The sequence below is a fragment of the Heteronotia binoei genome, chromosome 12, assembly GCF_032191835.1.
Source record: "Heteronotia binoei isolate CCM8104 ecotype False Entrance Well chromosome 12, APGP_CSIRO_Hbin_v1, whole genome shotgun sequence".
Taxonomy (NCBI): domain Eukaryota; kingdom Metazoa; phylum Chordata; class Lepidosauria; order Squamata; family Gekkonidae; genus Heteronotia; species Heteronotia binoei.
Window position 1 is genome coordinate 10,697,545 of NC_083234.1, and position 23,118 is coordinate 10,720,662.

General features: G+C 50.0%; 1 protein-coding gene across 5 annotated transcripts in view; it reads right to left on the minus strand.

Annotated features, from left to right (window-relative positions):
* Window positions 1–23,118, minus strand: part of NECTIN1 (nectin cell adhesion molecule 1) — a 386,901-nt gene that overhangs the window by 149,479 nt on the left and 214,304 nt on the right. For all 5 annotated transcript variants that reach the window (XM_060251178.1, XM_060251182.1, XM_060251179.1 and 2 more), the window contains exon 5: window positions 10,467–10,618. In XM_060251178.1, coding sequence (XP_060107161.1) covers window positions 10,467–10,618 — 152 coding nt within the window. The remainder of the gene's footprint in view (window positions 1–10,466; window positions 10,619–23,118) is intronic.

Consider the following 23,118-nt stretch of genomic DNA (forward strand, 5'->3'; position numbering starts at 1 on the left):
CCACCAAGGAAGTCCAGGGTTGCTGAACAGAGGCAGGCGATGAGAAACCACCTCTGACTGTCTTTTGCCATGAAAACCTGACGGCAGTTCGCACACACACAACTGATACTGCCCTTCCTCACCAGGGCTGGTGCCAGAGTTCCTGGTGCCCTAGGCCTTGCCCCTACCCCAGCCAGACCCAGGAAGGCAAGAGCGGAAGGTACCTCATGGTATCTTCAGAGCCTGCCTTCTCTTACAAGGGAAGGTGGGCTCTGAGGACCGCACACGCCACCTTGCCACTCTCGCCTTCCCGGGTCTGTGCAGGCGAAAGCTGCGGGACGGGGGGAGGGGACACCCGGCAATGCCCCTGTGGGTCAGGTGGTGGCAGCTACAAGCATAGGAGGCTGCCTACCTGCCCTGCCCCTACACGCCGGCCCTGTTCCTCACTGATTTTGTCATCATGTGCTTATGTGTTTCTACGTGTTCACTGAATTATTTTCGACATGATTTCAAACATTCAAATGCTTTAATTCTGGGCCGTTTGCTGCCTTTGAGGACTCTCTTTGGCTGGGAAGGTAGTATAAAGACACTTGAAATAATAATAATAAAGAAACACAGTTGGGTTTCCAGCAAGCATCAGGTTTGGAGAATCTTGTACTTGGTTCTAGGGAAGACGGTGGGGTAGTAGGGTTGCGAACTCCAGGTTAGGAAATTCCTGGAGATTTGGAAGCACAGCCTGGGGAGGGTGGGGTTTAGAGAGGGGAGGGGCCTCAGTGGGGAACAACACCATCAACTCTGCCCTTCAAAGTAGACACTTCCTCCAGGGGAACTGATCAGGGCTTTTTTCGTAGCTGGAACTCCTTTGCATATCAGGCCACACCCCCTGTTGTAGCCAATCCTCTAGGAGCTTACAGGGCTCTTCATACAGGGCCTACTGTACTAAGGGGTGGAATTCTAGCAGGAACTCCTTTGCATATCAGGCCACACCCCCTGTTGTAGCCAATCCTCTAGGAGCTTACAGGGCTCTTCATACAGGGCCTACTGTACTAAGGGGTGGAATTCTAGCAGGAACTCCTTTGAATATCAGGTCACACCCATTGTTGTAGCCAATCCTCTAGGAGCTTACAGGGCTCTTCATACAGGGCCTACTGTACTAAGGGGTGGAATTCTAGCAGGAACTCCTTTGCACATTGGGCAAGGGTGGAATTCTAGCATATTAGGCCCCACCCTCCTGATGTAGCCTGGAGGATTGGCTGCATCAGGGGGTGTGGCCTAATATGCAAAGGAGCTCCTGCTACAAAAAAAAGCCCTGGAACTGATCTTTGCAACTGATCTAATTGTAGGAGATCTCCAGCTGCCACCTGGGGGTTGGCAACGCTAGCGGGAAAGTCTCATATGGACATATGAACATATGAAGCTGCCTTATACTGAATCAGACCCTTGGTCCATCAAAGTCAGTATTGTCTACTCAGACTGGCAGCGGCTCTCCAGGGTCTCAAGCTGAGGTTTTTCACACCTATTTGTCTCGACTTGACGCACAAGCTGCTGCGCGTTCCAAATGCAATCTATGATTCATGTCTGCATTCTGGTCCTGAGAGAGACGTGTCTGTTTCTCAAAAGGGGTGACATGAAGCACCAGGAAGCCAACTAAAGGGGAAAAAGTGTTCGAGCCATGCGCATAAATCCAACTCTGTGCAGGAAAACAAAAACTGCATCTCCGTCCTGGCAGATGAGTATCCCGAATGTGACACCGCTGTGTGGATACAAACGTCCGCGGACGTAAAACCACATTTCTAATGCCCAATTATCATTTTTCCCCCTCCCATGCCTCCCGCTAAGAAGAAGACTGCAGATTTATACCCCGCCCTTCTCTCTGAATCAGGGACTCAGAGAGGCTTACAATCTATCTTCTTCCCCCACAACAGACGGGGAAGGAGAGCTCCCCCAGAAGCCGTCCTTTCAAGGACAGCTCTGCCAGAGCTATGGCTAACCCAAGGCCATTCCTCAGGTGCAAGTGGAGAAGTGGGGAATCAAACTCGGTTCTCCCAGATAAGAGAGCTATGGCTGACCCAAGGCCATTGCAGCAGGTGCAAGTGGAGGAGTGGGGAATCAAACCCGGTTCTCCCAAATACGAGCCCGCACACTTAACCACTACACCAAACTGGCTCTCACAAGGACAGCTCTGCCAGAGCTATGGCTAACCCAAGGCCATTCCAGCAGGTGCAAGTGGAGAAGTGGGGAATCAAACTCGGTTCTCCCAGATAAGAGTCCGCGCACTTGAGCACTGCACCAGACTGGCTCTAATCAAACAACCCCTGCAGACTTTTAAACATTTCAAACCTGCAAAGCCCATTTGAGCAGAGCAGAGCAGGAACAAAATGGACCTGGCAAATAACATTGCAGTGGAAGGTCTGAATCATTACATTCCCCAAGCTGCCTCCGTCTCGGGCTGAGTTCCGCCTGCTGCGAGCTGCTCTTGGGGGGAGATTCTGCGCTCTGCCAGCAAAGCCGGAATTGCCTGCGAGTCTTAAACAAACGCACCTGTAATAGCCCAGCAAAAGCAGGCTGAGCCCACTCCATTGCTAAGCCTAATCGGCCCTTGGAGAGCGCCGAATAAACATATTTGGAGGCCATGAATGATTAACGAGGATTTTATTTTGCGCATCCTGGCCTACCGAGGCAGTCGCTAATCCCATCCAGCTTGGCGTCTCCTGGCACGCGCCCCCCCCACCCCTCTGTCTTCCCCGCCCCGCTTCCTTCCCCCCCAGTTCCTCCATCCCCCCCGCCCTCCCAAGGATCGGGACCCTTTCTGGGGTTCTCTTCGAGCTTCGTTGCTCACTGCCATTCCCCCTCCCCCCAATTAGGTCTGTCATCCAATCAAAGGGTTTTCTAATTGATGCATCATCTGCCTCTTAAACTGACAAATCCATTAACGAACCAATTAAATTGAAAACTCTCACACACACAGTCCGCATATCCCAAAGATCTCAATGTAGGTGCTTTGCTGGGGCCCCTTTGCAACCCAACCTCCAGACCCTACCCAGTATCAGGGCAAAAGAGGACCATTGCTTAGGGGTTTTCTTCTTCTTCTTTTCCATTCCGTATTATAAGGGAACATCAGAACGGGGGGGGGGGGGGGGGGATCCAAAAGATAAATGTATCCCCTTAATTCAGAGCCCTCGGATTAAAATCAGCCCTCGAGAATAAATCTACCAATTAAAACTGATTACACGCCACAGCCTTTAACGCTAAGCCCCAACTGCAAGGGGTCACGGCGGCGGAAAAGATGGAGCAGCCCACCTGGATGCAAACAGATGACCTCCCCGTCGCGAGTGGCCTAATTCCTGAGCCATCTGTTCGGATCTCTGTCTTCTTGCTGCTGCCTCCCCCTTCTCCCAGAACCCGAGCCTCAGGCGCTTCTGAACACAAAGCTGCCACTGAACCAGGGTCCCTAACGTAGTGCCCAAGGGTACCATGATACCTGGTGCCCACCAAAGTGTTTTTTTTCCAAAGCGGGCAGAGCCAGATAGGTCTTTCGCTCATGGCCGGCGAGCGGGAGTAGGCCAAGTAGGCGACCGTCTAGGGCGCCACCTGGCCTAGGGTGAAACGAGGTGCCTCCTCTCCTCACGCCCCGTGCTTGCTGCCATCCCTGACTTCGAGGCCTCCCAAGTCTCAGGAGGCCTGGCCGAAGTTGGGGGGCATGGCAGCGAGCGTGCTCAGAGCCCCGCTCTGAGCGTGGCCGCTGCCTTCCGGATTTTACCGAGGCCTCCCGAGGCTCGGGAAGCCTTGGTGAAGTTGGGGGGGGGGGCATAGTGCCATCATCGGTGATATCATTGGGGCATGTGCACAAAGCATGCACAAATCTACCACTGGGGGGGTGGAGGAACGGGGTTCGGCCTGGGACGCAGGAACCCCTAGCGCTGGGCCTGCTTTTGCTCAGGAGGGGTTCTCATTGGCTGTGAAGATTTTTTTTTTTTTAAGTTGCTTTGGGAGCAGTCCCCATCACAGCACAAAGCCCTTCACTGAGTGACTGAAGGTCAGCTGGGTGCAGATGCGAAAAACAAATGATAAAACAATGCATTTGTTTCAAAAGGCATCCTGTTAAACGAAGCTTGTGCCTGAAAGGTCCAAGAGTTACTCTGAGAGTTCTGCCTGACCACACTCGTCAACATTTGGCGGCTGGACACGCCTTCTGCGGTGGCTGTTAGGTGGTTGCCCCACTCCCTAGTGTCAAAATTCCAAAGGCGCCCACAGGCTCAAAAAAGATTGGGGACCCCTGTAAGGAAGCATCACACCTAATAAGGACAGAATGGATCTGCGTTCCTCTCTGAGCTTGGCTAGTCCGTTTAGATCCAGTACAGTAGAGTGGCTGGAGAAATGTCGAATGCGGGGTGACATGATAGAGGTTTACAAGATTATGCATGGGATAGAGAAGGTAGAGAAAGAAGTCCTTTTCTCTCTTTCTCACAATACGAGAACTCGTGGACATTCAATGAAATTGCTGAGCAGTTGGGTTAGAACCGTTAAAAGGAAGTACTTCTTCACCCAAAGGGTGATTAACTCATGGAATTAGCTGCCACAGGAGGTGGTGGCAGCTACAAGCATAGACAACTTCAAGAGGGGATTGGATAAGCATATGGAGCAGAAGTCCATCTGTGGCTATTAGCCACAGCTTATCGTTGGAACTCTCTGTCTGGGGCAGTGATGCTCTGTATTCTTGATGTTTGTGGGGGGCACAGTTGGAGGGCTTCTAGCCCCACTGGTGGACCTCCTGATGACCCCTGGGTTTTGGCCACTGTGTGACACAGAGTGTTGGACTGGATGGGCCACTGGCCTGATCCAACATGGCTTCTCTTATGTTCTTATGGCCCTTCTGGTGGACCTTCTGACGACCCCTGGGTTTTGGCCACTGTGTGACACAGAGCGTTGTACTGGATGGGCCATTGGCCTGATCCAACATGGCTTCTCTTATGTTCTTATGGCCCTGCTGGTGGACCTCCTGAGGGCACCTGGGTTTTGGCCACTGTGTGACACAGAGTGTTGGACTGGATGGGCCACAGGCCAGATCCAACATGGCTTCTCTTATGTTCTTATATTCTTATGCTGGGTGCTTGAACCCCAATCTGGAAGACTTGCGTTCAAACCTACCACTGAAGCACACTGGGTGACATCATGCTGGTCACATGCTCTCGGCCCAGCCTACATCACAGAATGGTTGCTGTGAGGCTAAGATGTGAATTGTACGCCATGCAAGCAAACGATGGGCAGATTTCAATTAACGATATGATTGTAACTACGTGTGGCAGCGAACTCTGCCCAGCTGACCTTACGTCGTAGCGGGATGTAGCAGTCCAGTCCTTTTCTCAACCTCAATCACACTTGCTCTCTATAAGTATTTGAAGGGCTGTCACTTAGGGGAGGGACGGTGTCTCAGTGGCAGAGCATCAGCTTGGTAAGCAGAAGGCCCCAGGTTCAATCCCTGACCTCTCCAACTAAAAAGAGTCCAGGCAAGTAGGCGTAAAAAAACCTCAGCTTGAGACTCTGGAGAGCTGCTGGCAGTTTGAGTAGACAATACTGACTTTGATGGACCCAGGAGGGTCTGATTCAGTAGAAGGCAGCTTTATATGTGCTCACATATCTTCATATGTTCTAGGGGAGGGATGGTGGCTCAGTGGCAGAGCATCTGCTTGGTAAGCAGAAGGTCCCAGGTTCAATCCCCAGCATCTCCAACTAAAAAGAGCCCAGGCAAGTAGGTGTGAAAAACCTCAGCTTGAGACCCTGGAGAGCCGCTGCCAGACAAGACTGACTTTGATGGACCCAGGGTCTGATTCAGTAGAAGGCAGCTTCACATGTCCCTATGTAGGAAGGGAGGGGGCTGTTTCTGTCGGCAGCAGAGGAAAGGGATGTCAATAATGGGTTTGAGTTAAGGGCAGGAAGGTGCTGGATATTAGGAAAACCTTTTTTTGACAGTAAGAGCTGTTCAGGAGTGGAATCAGCTTCCAAGGGAGGCGGTGAGCTCCCCCTCACTGGCGGTCTTGAAGCAGCAGATGGACAAACACTTGTCACAGATGCTGTAGGCTCACCCTGCATTGAGTAGAGGCTGGACAAGATGGCCTGTATGGACCCTTCCAATCCTGTGATTCTGGGATTCTATATTGCCAAACAGCTCAGAAGACCCTGGGCTTAAAGGCAAAACTGAGCCGTTCCCTCCACCGCACAGATTATTCTGCAGAGCAACTGCGCAATCTCCCTGGCCCATCCTTTTTAATACGCTCCCCCTCCTGAAACACCCATGGTGCTGGAAGGATTTGTCCAAGATGAATCTATGCCACAGCAGGGAACCGGACCCAAATGCTCTGGATCCTTGCTGTTCCACTCTGCCATGGGGACTTCTGTTGAGTGGTGCTTCCCAGAACACATCCTGGGGGGCACCACAGATGGCTGAGCACTTCATTAACCCTCAGGCTCTGATGTTGAGCATCTGTCAGAGATGAGAAGTGCGGTCTTCTCCGCACCCATCTCATCCTCCAAACCCAAACCACCACCAACCAGGCCTCCCTCCCACTAAAAGCTGAGGCTAGCCTGATTTTTGTCAGATCTCAGAAGCTAAGTAGGGTCAGCCCTGGTTAGTCTTTGGATGGGAGACCACCAAGGAAGTCCAGGGTCAGAATACAGGCTGAGAATAGCAAACCATCTCTGTTGGGTCTCTTGACTTGGATGGCTCAGACTAGCCTGATCTTGTCAGATATGAGAAGCTAAGTAGGGTAGGCCCTGGTTAATATTTAGATGGGAGACCACCAAGGAAGCCCAGGGTTGTTACGCAGAGGCAGAAAATGGCCAATCGCCTCTGTTCATCTCTTGCCTTGACCTGGATGTCCCAGGTTAGCCTGATCTCGTCAGATCTCAGAAGCTCAGCGGGGTCAGCCCTGGTTAGTATTTAGATGGGAAGACTGGGGTTGCAGGTGATGACAAACCACCTCTGAACATCCGACCTGGCCTGGATGGCCCGGACGAGCCTGATCTTGTCTGATCTCAGAAGCTAAGCTTAGTACATGGACGGGAGACCACCAAGGAGGTCCAGGTTTGGTGTAGTGGTTAAGTGTGCGGACTCTTATCTGGGAGAACCGGGTTTGATTCCCCACTCCTCCACTTGCACCTGCTAGCATGGCCTTGGGTCAGCCATAGCTCTGGCAGAGGTTGTCCTTGTGAGAGCCAGTTTGGTGCAGTGGTTAAGTGTGCGGACTCTTATCTGGGAGAACCGGGTTTGATTCCCCACTCCTCCACTTGCAGCTGCTGCAATGGCCTTGGGTCAGCCATAGCTCTTGCAGAGGTTGTCCTTGAAAGGGCAGCTGCTGTGAGAGCCCTCTCCAGCCCCACCCACCTCACAGGGTGTCTGTTGTGGGGGAGGAAGGTAAAGGAGATTGTGAGCCGCTCTGAGACTCTTCGGAGTGGAGGGCGGGATATAAATCCAATATCTTCATCTACCTCACAGGGTGTCTGTTGTGGGGGAGGAAGGTAAAGGAGATTGTGAGCCGCTCTGAGACTCTTCGGAGTTGAAGGCGGGATATAAATCCAATATCTTCATCTACCTCACAGGGTGTCTGTTGTGGGGGAGGAAGGGAAAGGAGATTGTGAGCCGCTCTGAGACTCTTCGGAGTTGAAGGCGGGATATAAATCCAATATCTTCATCTACCTCACAGGGTGTCTGTTGTGGGGGAGGAAGGGAAAGGAGATTGTGAGCTGCTCTGAGACTCTTCGGAGTGGAGGGCAGGATATAAATCCAATATCTTCATCTACCTCACAGGGTGTCTGTTGTGGGGGAGGAAGGGAAAGGAGATTGTGAGCCGCTCTGAGACTCTTCGGAGTTGAAGGCGGGATATAAATCCAATATCTTCATCTACCTCACAGGGTGTCTGTTGTGGGGGAGGAAGGTAAAGGAGATTGTGAGCCGCTCTGAGACTCTTCGGAGTGGAGGGCGGGATATAAATCCAATATCTTCATCTACCTCACAGGGTGTCTGTTGTGGGGGAGGAAGGGAAAGGAGATTGTGAGCCGCTCTGAGACTCTTCGGAGTTGAAGGCGGGATATAAATCCAATATCTTCATCTACCTCACAGGGTGTCTGTTGTGGGGGAGGAAGGGAAAGGAGATTGTGAGCCGCTCTGAGACTCTTCGGAGTTGAAGGCGGGATATAAATCCAATATCTTCATCTACCTCACAGGGTGTCTGTTGTGGGGGAGGAAGGGAAAGGAGATTGTGAGCTGCTCTGAGACTCTTCGGAGTGGAGGGCAGGATATAAATCCAATATCTTCATCTACCTCACAGGGTGTCTGTTGTGGGGGAGGAAGGGAAAGGAGATTGTGAGCCGCTCTGAGACTCTTCGAAGTGGAGGGCGGGATATAAATCCAATATCTTCATCTACCTCACAGGGTGTCTGTTGTGGGGGAGGAAGGGAAAGGAGATTGTGAGCCGCTCTGAGACTCTTCGGAGTTGAAGGCGGGATATAAATCCAATATCTTCATCTTCTTCTTCTTCTTCTTCAAGGTCATTAGGCAGAGGCAGGCAATGACAAATCACCTCTGTTAGTCTCATGCTTGGAAAAGCCTATGGGGTTCTCATATGTTGGCTATGACGATGGTAGTTTCTGTTACCAAAGGAGAAGCCTGAATTTCTGGGCAATACTCAATTCTAGCCTAGCTTCTCTTACATCCCATGGAAGACACAAGGCACTCTACTGAGTGGCCCTGGAGAGGGACGTTCATCTTCCTCTTCCAGCAGGGGGTGTTTCTTTGAAGGAAACTGTTGTCTTAACTACACCCATTGGCTTATCACTCTACCCTGCTGTTACCATGGTAAATTCTGATGACATTTCCCCTGGCTACTGTCAAATCAATATCTCGGGAAGGCTTAGCCCTTCGTGACTGGCACAGCACAGTGGCTAAGAAGAATGAGCAATGATTCAGGGGTCTTAGGTTCAAATCTCATTCGCTGCTAGAAGCCCTGATGTAGGCCCCTCCCTCTCAGCTTCCACCCCCCACCCACACCCGCAGAATGGATACAACATTGCCTGCCCAGCCTGATGTTAAACATCACAACAAAATAACTGACAGCATAGTTTAACAGCTGAGGGAATGAGCTATGATCCAGGGGGGTCCTGGGTTCAAATTTTGCATCTGCTGCTAGGTGGCATCAGCCAAGCCACACACAAAAAAAATAATGATATAATAATACTGGCCTGTCTTAAAATGATTTTTGGAAGCATTGCAAGGAAATTACCCAAAAATATGTGAAAAGTGCTTAAAGACTGAGAATGCTGTAGAAATGTTACGCATTGTTATTCTGGCTAGAATATTTGGGTTGGATCCATCCAGGTGTTTTTCGGTTGATCTGTGCTGTGGAAATCACTGCCACGGGAGGTGGTGGTGGCTATAAGTATAGCCAGCTTCAAGAGGGGATTGGATAAAAATATGGAGCAGTGGTCCATCAGCCACAGAGATCCATCAGCCACACAGTGGTCAATATATATATATATATATATATATATATATATATATTGACCACTGTATGACACAGAGCGTTGAACTGAATGGGCCATTGCCCTGATCCAACATGGCTTCTCTTATGTTCTTATCTTCTTATGATCTCAGCTAACTCAGTTCTGTTCTGCAACACCCACCCCACATTGCTTTGGTCCATGCAGGTCCCAAGATCTTCACTTGAGCTTTGAGGAGTGGGGTCAAAGGAACCTTCTCCTCTACCCTTCTGCAGGAGTCAAAAAAAGCCAGCTGGAGCCAACCCGACATTTCCTTCCTGATGAGCTCACTTCCTCAAGGCCCCCTTCCTTATTTTGTCATCATTTCCTCCCAAAAGCCTTTGAGAAAGCAGCACTAGAAATGTCTCCCCTGTCCTTTACTTCTCCCCTGTCCCTTGCGTGACCAATACCCATCAGCAGCTGCAGAGAGAGAGATGAAACTGGGGACAAAGGCGGTTGGCTTAGCTGTTCCAGACCTCCCTCCCCCCACCAAAAAAAATCAATTAGCCCAACAGCATCACAAATGGCCCACAACACTTTCTGTGTAAGCAGCCAACCCCTTTGCCCTGGGAGGTCACTTATTGCCTTGCCTTTGGCCATTTCCTCTGCCCCTTCCCTCTCTATGCACAGGCCAGATTAACACAGTTTTTGCATCTCGCTCTGAACCAGATGTGGAAAGGAAAACAAGGGGAAGCAGAATGGAACAGAATTTTTTTGCAAGCAGAAGGAAGAAAGCGCAAGAAAGGAAAAAGCCCCCGGTGGAACAGAACAATGCCCTTTAGAACATAGTAGAAGGTTATCAACCAAGTCCCTTCCCCGTCCGCCCCTCCCAACACACCCTGGTTTCACTCCATAAGGAAGGAGAGGCCCAGCAGGACACAGGGAGACAGCAAACAATGGTGCGCCGCTTCGCTAAGCTCGCCCTGCAAACTCTCCAGCCGCGTTTCGATTCCTACCTGTGACATTGACTTCCACCAGGCCGGACCGCGTGCCGATCGTGTTGGTGGCCTCGCAGACGTACGTCCCCGCCAGGCTGTAGGTGACCGGGCCTTTGAAGAACAACGTGCTGTTCTGGACCTCCACGTTGTCGGGGAGCGACCCATTCAATCTGCCACCAGAGGGAAACCACACAGTTAGGGCCTAAGTTGCAGAGAGCAGCCGGGGTGGTCTACAGAACGTTCACGCCTGAGTCTAGGCGCACCTCAGAGACCCGCAAGAGACTCAGGGTATAAACGTTCAAGAATCAAAGCTCCTTTTGTCAGATCCCACACTTCACTACCTGAAGGGGTGTCAGGCTGTGGTCACATTAAATAATGCCCTTTCGATCCGCTTTCGATGCACTTTCCAGCTGGATTGTGCCAGTTTACACTGTAAAATCCAGGTGGAAAGTGGATTGAAGGGGCATTGTTTAGTGCAGGGGTGTCAAACTCGTTTGTTATGAGGGCCACATCTGACATAAATGAGACCTTGTTGGGCCGGGCCATATCGGGTTGGGCCGAGCCATGTCAGGCCAGGCCATGTGTGTATCTATTTATGATTAGGTAGAAGAGATATAAATTCTATAAAGGGCACAAAAAAAACCCACAATCAAACAATAGTTTTTTAAAAACCTAAAACATACTTAAAACATTAGCACTCATTGGTCTTAAGGGTGCTTTCTTTGTATTTCTCCCATGGGATCCAGGGAACAGGGCAAAGGAAGCTCTGGCTCTTTCCTTCCTTCCCCAGGGGTCCAGGAGGGGGAGGAACCTTAGTCAACAGAAGGAAAAGAGGCTTGGCTCAGTAGCTCTGCTGTGCGATTGAGAGAACCCGGAAAAAACAGGCTCTGCCTCCCCCCCTTCCTCCCCAAGAGAGGAGCCTCAGTCAATGGAGAAAGGAACCTCAGCGAGATGTACTGCCATACAACCCACCCTCCAAAGCATGTTTGCTCCAGGGAGACTGATCTCTGTGTTTCGGAGATCAGTACTAGTAATTCCAGGAAGAGCCCCGTGGCGCAGAGTGGTAAGGCTGCAGTACTGCAGTCTGAGCTCTCTGCTCATGACCTGAGGTTGATCCCGGTGAATGCTGGGTTCAGGTAGCCAGCTCAAGGCTGACTCAGTCTTCCATGGTTGGTCAAATGAGTACCCAGCTTGGTGAGGGGAAAGTGTAGACGACTGGGGAAGGCCATGGCAAACCACCCCGTAAAAAGTCTGCCGTGAAAACGTCATAATGCGACGTCACCCCAGAGTCGGAAATGACTGGTGCTTGCACAGGGTATTGCACACAGTAACTCCAGGACTGCACCTGGAGGTTGGTAACCTGGCTCTAACGCTGGAAGAGAGTCAACTGGTGTTAGCCTCAAGGGAGTGAGGAATGGACTAGAGTAGGTAAGTGTTTGTGCATGTGTGGCGGAGGTCTGAGTGTTTGCACTTTCAATTGGATCCCCCCTCCACTTGTTGATGTGACCGGAGCAGATCCACATTGAAGCAAATGAATCTGTTGGTATTAATTCAAGGTAAGTACCAGGTCTGACCACTGGTCCATCTCAGCAGTTTCCTGAGACTGGTCACAGCTCCCCACAGTTTCAGACAGAGAACAGATTCCCACCACCAGTCATAACATAAGGGAAGGGCTGTAACTTAGTGGAAGAACCTCTGCTTGGCATGCAGAAGGTCCCAGATTCAATCCCCGGCATCTCCAGTTAAAAGGACCAGGCGGCAGGTGATGGGAAAGACCTCAGCCTGAGACCCTGGAGAGCCAGGAGGAGGAGCCATGGCTCAGTGGCAGAGCCTCTGTTTGGCATGCAGAAGGTCCCAGGTTCAATCCCCACCACCTCCAGTTCAAAGGACCAGGCGGCAGGTGATGGGAAAGACCTCTGCCTGAGACCCTGGAGAGCTAAGGAGGGGGACTGTGGCTCAGTGGCAGAGCCTCCGTTTGGCATGCAGAAGGTCGCAGGTTCAATCCCCAGCATCTCCAGTTAAAAGGACCAGGCGTGATGAGAAAGACCTCCGCCTGAGACCCTGGAGAGCTGCTGCCAGTTTGAGTAGACAATACTGGTCCTGATAGACCAGGGGTCTGATTCAGTAGAAGGCAGCCTCGTGTGTTAATATGAGATCCTTTAAACTGAGGCAATTCATGTTGGAACACTGAGATTTGACAGGATGGATTTGCAATACACCAGATGGCTTTGAACTTTTGTGATGACTTTTGCTTTAGGCAAAACTGAGCGGGTGACTGAGATCCTTCAACTGGAAGAGGAGAAGAAGACTGCAGATTTATACCCTGCCCTTCTCTCTGAATCAGAGACTCAGAGCGGCTTACAACTTATATCTTCTCCCCCTGCAACAGACACCCTGTGAGGTAGGTGGGGCTGAGAGTGCTTATAAGCAGCTGCCCTTTCAAGGACAACTCCTATGAGAGCTATGGCTGACCCAAAGCCATTCCAGCAGGTGCAAGTGGAGGAGTGGGGAATCAAACCCGGTTCTCCCAGATAAGAGTCCGCGCACTTAACCACTACACCGAACTGGCTTGAACACATGACCTCTGGAATAAAACATAAATGCTCTACCTCTAAGCATCGCTTGCCCCCTTCTTGCCTCAAGAATGACAAGCACCTTGTAGCTTGAGGGGGAAGGGTGTGTGTGTGTATGGGAAACTGAATTCTGCGCTTGGAAAATCTGAATTACGCAACCTGAATTTATGCAAATGAAGGTGTTTGCATAAAGCAGTGGCTTGCAGCCAAGCTGATCGCTACAATATTCCCAGCTGCGTAACATCTAGTTGCGCTCCTGTCTCCATCCTGTCTGCAGGCATAAGCACCTGGGCGCAGTCAGAGGTGGAAGCCAAAGACAAGGGCCGAAGAGTTCCTGGCTCCCAGCCCGTGGCCCTTGCGTGAGAAACTCCAGGGGACTGAGAACTCACACAGGAGGCTGCTGTGTCTTTTCACCCGCATGTTTTATTTCCTTTCTTGGGTTTATTTAAATTGCATTTTGTTTGTTTAAATTGCTGTTTATTCAAATTATATTTAGGCATTTTGGTAAGCTCAGGAAGAACAGCAGGAGTAAATTGCCTAAATGAACAAACGTGGACTATATCTCACACCTGAGACACCGAAGCTCCCAGAAGCTCACAAACCACGTCAGGCTCTTCTCCTCCATCCCATTTTTCTGGCTTTTTGAGAAGTCACTAGGTATGGCTCGTGTGAAGAAACAGATTAAATTGCTGAGCAGTCGGGTTAGAGTGGATAAAAGGGAAGTACTTCTTCATCCAAAGTGATTAACACGTGGAATTCACTTCCACAGGAGGTGGTGGCAGCTACAAGCATAGGCAGCTTCAAGTGGGGACTGGATAAACATCTGGAGCAGAGCTCAATCAGTGGCTATTAACCACAGGGTATAGCTGGAACACTCTGTGGGGCAAGTGATGCTCTGTATTCTTGGTGCTTGGGGGGGGCAATAGTGGGAGGACTTTTGGAGTTCTGGCCCCACTGGTGGACCTCCTGATGGCACCTGGTTCTTTTGGCCACTTGTTACAATGAGGGTTGGACTGGATGAGCCATCGGCCTGATCCAACATGGCTTCTCTGATGTTCTTATTTTGCAGGGGGGTTTTGCAGCAGGGACTCCTTTGCATATCAGGCCATGCTCCCTGATGTAGCCAATCCTCCTAGAGCTTACAGTAGGCCCTGTAAGAACAGCCCTGCAAACTCTTGGAGGATTGGCTACATCAGGGGGCATGGCCTGATATGCAAAGGAGCTCCTGCTAGAATCCCACCCCTGGTGGACATAATGGCATTACAACCACTGAAGCCTCCTCATCCCAAACCTCCACGTTCCTAAAGCTCAAATCTCCAGGTACAGGGCCGGATTAACAATTAGGCCAAGTAGGCACTTGCCTATGGGCCCCCACGCCTTTAGGGGCCCCAGGCTGGCTTTCCCCCTGGTTTCTCCCCTGCTTGCAGCCCTCGGAGCCTGCACACACAGCCAGCAACTGAGCCACTCTTTGCCCAACTTGCCTGGTGCCGTTGCAGCTGGCATTGTTGCAAGTTTGCCTCTCTCTGCCTCTCCCCCAGAGTGTTAACATAAGAGAAGCCATGTTGGATCAGGCCAATGGCCCATCCAGTCCAACACTCTGTGTCACATAAGAACATGAGAGAAGCCCTGTTGGATCAGGCCACTGGCCCATCCAGTCCAACACTCTGTGTCACATAAGAACATAAGAGAAGCCATGTTGGATCAGGCCAATGGCCCCTCCAGTCCAACATTCTGTGTCACATAAGAACATAAGAGAAGCCATGTCGGATCAGGCCAATGGCTCATCCAGTCCAACACTCTGTGTCACACAGTGGCAAAAAAGGTTATATATACACACACACTGTGGCTAATAGCCACTGATGGACCTCTGCTCCATATTTTTATCTATTAGAACATAAGAGAGAGAGAGAGAGTGTTGTCAAAGGGGCTTTTGAGAAGGGGTCTGCAGGCTGCAGTGGGGGCCATGGGGGGGAGGCGGGTGGTCTGACTCTGCGATAATTTGCAAGAGGCCCCCCCAAGATTTTGACTACCTAGGAGTCTCCGTAGCGTTTAATTCGTCCAGGTATTTCCCAACCCGGAGCCGGCCACCCTAACGTTACCCCCATGCTACTTTTACATCACGCTAGCAACAAATACTTGAACTGAAATATCTCTGAGAAATAAATCAAGTGTGGTTTAAATGTTCTATTCAGGCACATTCAAAGCTTGAGTGCAGACATGGCTTTTATGGGATGCTTGTAAACTCTTTGTTAAATTTAAAGACAATTCGCCATGTGCGTCCCTAACACTGCTTAAACTTAAGAAAAACCCTGAAGGCACTGCAGTCTGTTCACACGCTAATTTTAGCACGCCCCCCTCCCCGATGGGTGGCAGACGTGGTTGACCACTTGTCTATTTCAGCATCATTTAAATATCATCCAGGGGGGTCGTGAGACCCCGAAATTACTTGCACCTCCTGTTTGTTCCATACCAGATGGTTGGTTACAATATCCCTTCCACCCAGCGAGCGGAGGCATATAAAAAAAAAAGAATTTCAGCGTCAGTTTTGATTTTATCAGCCCAGTAGGGTTGCGAAGTCCAATTCAAGAAATATATGGGGACTTTGGGGGTGGAGCCAGGAGACTTTGGGGGTGGAGCCAGGAGACATTGGGGGTGGAACCAGGAGCAAGGATGTGACAAGCATAATTGAACTCCAATGGAGTTCTGGCCATCACATTTAAAGGGACAGCACACCTTTATAAATGCCTTCCTTCCAAAGAAAATAACGAAGAATAGGGGCAAATTCTTTTGGGGCTCATAGAATTGGACCCCCTGGTCCAATCGTTTTGAAACTTGGGGGGTATTTTGGAGAGAGGCACTAGATGCTATACTGAAAATTTGGTGCATCTACCTCAGAAAACAGCCCCCCCAGAGCCCCCGATACCTCCAGATCAATTCCCCATTATACCCTATGAGAATCAATCTCCACATAGGGAATAATGAAGTGCCCAGCAGACATTTCCCTCCCCCCCTCCCGCTTTCTGATGACCCTGAAGCAGGGGGAGGGCCTCCAAACCAGGGGATCCCCTGCCCCCACCTGGGGTTTGGCAACCCTACAGCCCAGTCAACCAGGCTCATTCATAAATTGATTTTTACCGGCATTATTATTATAGGTACATGTGGTGCTATGATACACACAAACACAGCACAAATCAATAATTTACACCATTCCTATGGGTAGTCCCTTGAAAAGCATTCTTTCCTGGGTGGGCAGAGGCTGTGGTTCAGTGGTAGAACCTCTGCTTGGCATGCTGAAGTTCCCAGGTTCAATCCCAGGCATCTCCAGCTGAAAGGTCTAGGCAACTGGTGATATGAAAGACCTTTTTGCCTAAGACCCTGGAGAGCTACTGCCAGTCTGAGCAGACAATACCGACCTTGATGGATCAAGGGTCTCAAGCACCAGACTGCATTTTCATGTGTTCAACAACTTCAAAACCACCAAGCTTGCTAAATAGTCTTTCGCCAATAGCAGCCACTCGTTATTAATTTTATGAATCGGTGCATTTTTATGAAAGGGAACATTTCCCACAGGAAAATAAAGCACCAGAGACATTCCCGTGGTCAGTTTTCTGCCCCACACATCTTCCAGCTGCTGCTGGGGCCAACTTCTGCTGAGCTGGGGCTTTTAATTCATGCGATCAGTATGCAGCATATTTGCTAAAACCCATCTGTTCCAATAATGTGTCCTGACAGGTCAAGTGGCAATGATAAGGGATCATAAACAAAGGTTGTGGTTGAGTCACAAAACAACTGAGAGCCAGTTTGGCGTAGCGGTTAAGTGTGCTGACTCTTATCTGGGTGAAGAAGAAGAAGAATTGCAGATTTATACCCCGCCCTTCTCTCTGAATCGGACTCAGAGCGGATTACAATCTCCTATATGTTCTCCCCCCACAACAGACACCCTGTGAGGTGGGTGGGGCTGAGAGGGCTCTCACAGCAGCTGCCCTTTCAAGGACAACTCCTCCATCCTCCACATGCACCTGCTGAATTGGCCTTGGGTCAGCCATAGGTCTCACAGAGGTTGTCCTTGAAAGGGCAGCTGCTCTAAGAGCTCTTTCAGCCCCACCTACCTCACAGGGTGTCTGTTGTGTGTGTGTGGGGGGGGGAAGATAAAGGAGATTGTGACTGCTCTGAGATTCAGAGTATAGGGCGGGATATAAATCCGATATCATCATCATCATCATCATCATCATCATCATCATCATCATCATCATCATCATCTTCATGGTGACCTCCATGAAGTTCTACCTCATGAGGTTTTCAAGGCAAGAGATGTTCCAGGGAATCCCCAGGACCCATCTGGAGGCTGGCAGCCCTAAGTAGTCCAATTACTTAAGCTGAAGCAACTGAATAAAAAGCTCAGGTTCAAAACATAAGAACATAAGAGAAGCCATGTTGGATCTTGGCCACTGTGTGACCCAGAGTGTTGGACTGGATGGGCCATTGGCCTGATCCAACATGGCTTCTCTTATGTTCTTATGTTTTGTGTCACACAGTGGCCAAAAAACAAAAACAAAAACCCAAGTGCCATCAGAAGGTTCGCAAGTGGGTCTAGAAGCCTTTCCACTTTGCCTCCCCGCCAAGCACCAAGAATACAGAGCACCACTGCCCCAGACAGTTCCAATAATATACTGTGACTAATGGCCACTGATGGACCTCTGCTCCATATTTTTATCCAATCGCCTCTTGAAAACATCTATGCTTGTAGCCGCCACCACCTCCTGTGGCAGTGAGTTCCACATGATAATCACCCTTTGGGTGAAGAAGTATTTCCTTTTATCCGTTTTAACCCGACTGCTCAGCAATTTCATTGAATGCCCACGAGTTCTCGTATTGTGAGAAAGGGAGAAAAGGACTTCTTTCTCTGCTTTCTTCATCCCGTGCATTATCTTGTAAACCTCTATCGTGTCATCCTCGCAGTCGACGTTTCTCCAAGCTAAAGAGCCCCAAGTGTTTTAACTTTCCTTCATCGGGAAAGTGTTCGAAACCTTTAATCTTTCTAGTTGCCCTTTTCTGGACTTTTCCCAATGCTATAATATCCTTTTTGAGGTGCGGTGACCAGAATTGTACACAGCATTCCAAATGAGACCGCAGCATCGATTTATACAGGGGCATGATGATACTGGCTGATTTGTTTTCAATTCCCTTCCATTGTGCCCCCCTCAAGCACAAGAATACAGAGCATCACAGCCCCAAAACCCTGGCCCCTCCAGTGAGAAGGATCTTCAGTTACAAAACTGGAGAAGACCTGCCTCTGTCTGAGATCTTGGAATCTGCAGCCGGTCAATGGAGACAGTGCCCGTCTAATGGACCAGTGTTTCGACTCCGCATAGGGCACCTTTGTAATTAAATGTGAAAAGCCATTTTCTACTTCCTTGAGAAAATGCACTCTCTGTAAGTCATTAATGATAAGTAGCGGGAAATAATTATCGTTTTGGTTAGTGCATAAAAAAGCCTTTCTCTTTTTGGCGATGACCGAAAGATAATACAAATAGTTGTAACTCGAGCAGAGTCAAGCCAATTCCATTAATCAAGTGAAGGCGCTGCTGAAAAAGAAAAGGGGAAATGTCCAAGGAGGATGCTGGGACGTAGAAGGGAGGATGCAGATCTAAGTTCTGATGTGCTGAGACTGCACCCAACACCATCCTTGCAAAAAAAAAAAAAAAACTTGACAAAAGTCCACAAGAAAACAGATTCAACTTTGTAGCCTGGTTGTCTGGAAGAAAGCCTTCACTCGCCGCAGGTGAGCAGGTATTTTAAAAGCTTGCCCTATTAAGAGCAGAAGAGAAGCCATGTTGGATCAGGCCAATGGCCCATCCAGTCCAACGCTCTGTGTCACATAAGAACAGAAGAGAAGCCATGTTGGATCAGGCCAATGGCACATCCAGTCCAACACTATGTGTCACATAAGAGAAGCCATGTTGGATCAGGCCAATGGAACATCCAGTCCAACACTATGTGTCACATAAGAACAGAAGAGAAGCCATGTTGGATCAGGCCAAAGGCCCATCCAGTCCAACACTCTGTGTCACATAAGAGAAGCCATGTTGGATCAGGCTAATGGCCCATCCAGTCCAACACTCTGTGTCACATAAGAGCATAAGAGAAGCCATGTTGGATCAGGCCAATGGCCCATCCAGTCCAACACTATGTGTCACAAAAGAACATAAGAGAATCTGTGCTGGATCAGGCTAATGGCCCATCCAGTCCAACACTCTGTGTCACATAAGAGCATAAGAGAAGCCATGTTGGATCAGGCCAATGGCCCATCCAGTCCAAAACTCTGTGTCACAAAAGAACATAAGAGAATCTGTGCTGGATCAGGCCAATGGCCCATCCAGTCCAACACTCTGGGTCACATAAGAGCATAAGAGAAGCCATACTGGATCAGGCCAATGGCCCATCTAGTCCAACACTCTGTGTCACACGGGGGCCAAAAAACCCCAAATCCAGGTGTCATCAGAAGGTTCACAATTGGAGCTAGAAGCCCTTCCACTTTGCCCTTCCGCTATTATCTTGCAATCGTTGTAAATCACAGCCTGACAAAGACTGAGCCATGCTGCCAAAGCCTTGGTGGCGCCTTCTAATCCCAGTACACCTCCACCATTGTCCATTTCCTCCTCCAGTTCTGGCTGCCATTCTTAACGTAGGTGATGTGAAAGACCGCTGCCCGAGGCAGAGATATTCCATTAGACTGTTGACTGAGGACAGCCAGGGCCAGCCCAAGACTGTCAGGGACCCTAAGCGAGGCTAACCTCTCACTGATAACATCATCAAGTCATCCGGTGGCCCCCCAGAAAGCCAGCGCCCTAGGCAACCTCCTAATTTGCCTAGGGGCAGGGCCGCCCCTGAGGACAATGATGGTTACCTAGCTGACACCTTCACCCTCCATTCCTCTGAGGCGCCCCCCCCAACACGGTGCCCAACAGTCCGGAATAAGAACGAAAAGAGTAGGGCGCCACAGGGGTTTGCAAAATGTTTTTGATTTCAATTGTTCTATCGGTTTAAATTGATGTATTGTTTTGTAGTAACTGATGTACATCGGCCAGAGTTTGACAGTAGCTGGGATTGAGCGATTAGGTCAAATAAATAACCAAAGGTGGAATTCTAGCAGGAGCTCCTTTGCATATTTGGCCACACACCCCTGAGGTAGCCAATCCTCCTGGAGCTTACAAAAAAGAGCCTCGTAAGCTCTGGGGAGGACTGGCTACATCACGGGTGTGTGGCCTAATATGCAAAGGAGCTCCTGCTAGAAGAAGAAGACTGCAGATTTATACCCCACCCTTCTCCCTGAACCAGAGACTCAGAGAGGCTTACAATCTCCTACATCTTCTCCCTCCACAACAGACACCCTGTGAGGTGGGTGGGGCTGAGAGGGCTCTCCCAGCAGCTGCCCTTTCAAGGACAACCTCTGCCAGAGCTATGGCTGACCCAAGGCCATTCCAGCAGCTGCAAATGGAGGAGTGGGGAATCAAACCTGGTTCTCCCAGATAAGAGTCCGCACACTTAACCACTACACCAAACTGGCTCTCACAAGGACAGCTCTGTAAGTGCTATGGCTGACCCAAGGCCGTTCCAGCAGCTGCAAGTGGAGGAGTGGGGAATCAAACCTGGTTCTCCCAGATAAGAGTCCACACACTTAACCACTACACCAAACTGGCTCTACACCAAACCACTACACCATCCCTGTAAATAACGACTATTATGACCCTCAGGTTGATTTACAGGTGGAGGCCTGTTCTGCACAAACTCTTAATTCCTCAGTAGAATCAGCAGGCTCTTTGTTTGTGGAGTCATCTCAAGAAACAGGAAACACCTGCTCCCGTGGAACAATCTGTGAAGTTCACTGACCTCTCATTCAACGACTTGCTTCCTGGCCAACAACGTCCTACCACCACCAAGTTGCCCCTGGACCAGACTGAGCAGAGGAGAGAGCACAAACACAAAGCTACACTACACAGTATCAGACCTTTGGTCCCTCATAATCCGTATTGTCTACTCAGGCTGGCAGCAGCTCTCCAGGGTCTCCGGTGGAGGTCCTTCACATCACCTCCTGCCTGGCCCATAGCTGGAGATGTCAGGAATCAAACCTGGGACCTTCTGAATGCAAAACAGAGGCTCTTCCACTGAGCCACAGTCCCTCTCCAAACACACACATGAAGCTAGTTTATACCGAGTCAGACCATTGGCCCATCAAAATCAGTAGTGTCTACACAGACCGGCAGCAGATCTCCAAGGCCATGGCAAAACTGTTTTTTTATTGACACATCTTTTAACTGGAGATGCTGGGACCTTCTGCAAGCCAAGCAGATGCCTTACCATTGAGCTACAACCCCTCCCTTCATATTATGTAGTGCTGGATTGGGCCTAACAGTAAACTATGCCACTTTGTCATCTGGAAAGGTTTGCCGGCGTGCATAACGAGCAAGCAAGGTGAGGAAGGGAGAGACATTTTGCTTGTTGCATCAGTAAGGAAGGAGACCAATGCTCATCGCTTTCTGATCCTTGTACCTGCTAATGGGCCTCCCCGAGTTCTGATCCAGTTGGAGTTTCTCACCAGGGGCTATCATTCCTCCCTCCTTCCCTTTTCTCACTCTCCTTTCGTGGCTCCTCCCCTTCTCTCCTCTCCCTCTGCTGCACCCCCTCTGCCTCCCTTTACCTTCGCTTTGCTCAATATATCCACCACAAGCGAAAGACCTCAATTCACCTGTGAATCTTGCAAGGAGAGAAGCCTGCAGGAAAAGAGAAGCTGACACGTTTTCCCCCTCCCGTCTGGTTTCTCGTGGCTTCTGCCTAAGCGTCTTCCTTCCCTTCTAATGAGTTCGTCCCAGATTGCTGCCACAGAGCCTTCCACAGGGCGAGTTTATGTGGGGACAGTGTATGTAGGGGGCTGTCAGTGGGGACAGGGCAAGCGCTGGGAGACGTGTATGCCTCCTTGGCTGCTTGCAGAAGAGCGCCAAAATATCCTGCAATCCATTCACAGCCTCCAGGAACCCTGGGAGAGAAAAGGCTCCGACTCTCCACAATGCTGCTGAGCAGCGTGTCCTGATGTGGCCGAATTTACGGCCAACCGAGTTCTTCACGCAGGGCTGTAAATCAGGGGCTATGCTCAAGGGCATGGAGCAAGCGTGACACATGGCGTCCAATGGCACCAAACGTGAAATGTTCACGGTGAAACATCTCGTATCCCACTGACCACCTTCTCAGAATGTAGTATTCAAAGGGTTGCTCTTGTGAAAGGGAAGTCAGAGGGGTCCCAGGTCGGCTAAAAGACTCCCCCCTTTCACATGCTAGCCACTCTCTCAAAGGCCAGATGAATAGTTGTGCAATAGCAAGGAATTTGTGCAACAGCAAGGAATTTGTGCAATAGCAAGAAGGAACTCTTTGCATGCTTAGAGGGGCTCCCCTTTGTTCACACGGTTCAAGAATGAATCCCAGTAGTGAAAAGGTTGGCTGGGGAAAAAGTCCCCCCCCCACCAGTGCAAACCCCCCCCCCCAAGCTGAATAATTACGGATCGATCAAAATGAAAGCATCCACATTTTCTGGAATTGCTCAACAGGTGGGTTGTTCCACATAAAATGGGAGGGGGGGAAATGGAAAAGATGTTTCCAGATCTGGTGGAGAAGCTCCTAGCCAGTCACCTGAAGGGTCTTGGAACAAAACGCGGGAGGCGCTGTGGACTTAAATGGGATGTGGAGGAGACGGGTGCGAAACAGGTTCCAAGACACACACACCAAAGGATGTTGAGACAGAGAAATGAAAGGGGGGGGGAATGCTACTCCCTGGGCTGAACAAAGGCTCCCATCCAGCCTCTCTGTAGAATGGTTGCGTCCATGTCCTTGCTAGAGGCTTGCAAGAAATCCCGGAATTGCACATTGCAATGGACAAGAGCCGGAGGACTCTTGCTTCTTTTTCACAAATGCAGAGTCTCTCTCCTTCTCTCTCTCTTTCTCTCTCAAAACACTTGTAGATTCACTCGCAGAGATACTGAAGCAGCTCGGAGACATCGACATAGCTCAGAAAAGAAAGAAAGAAAAATCAGAGTGCAAAGCTATCA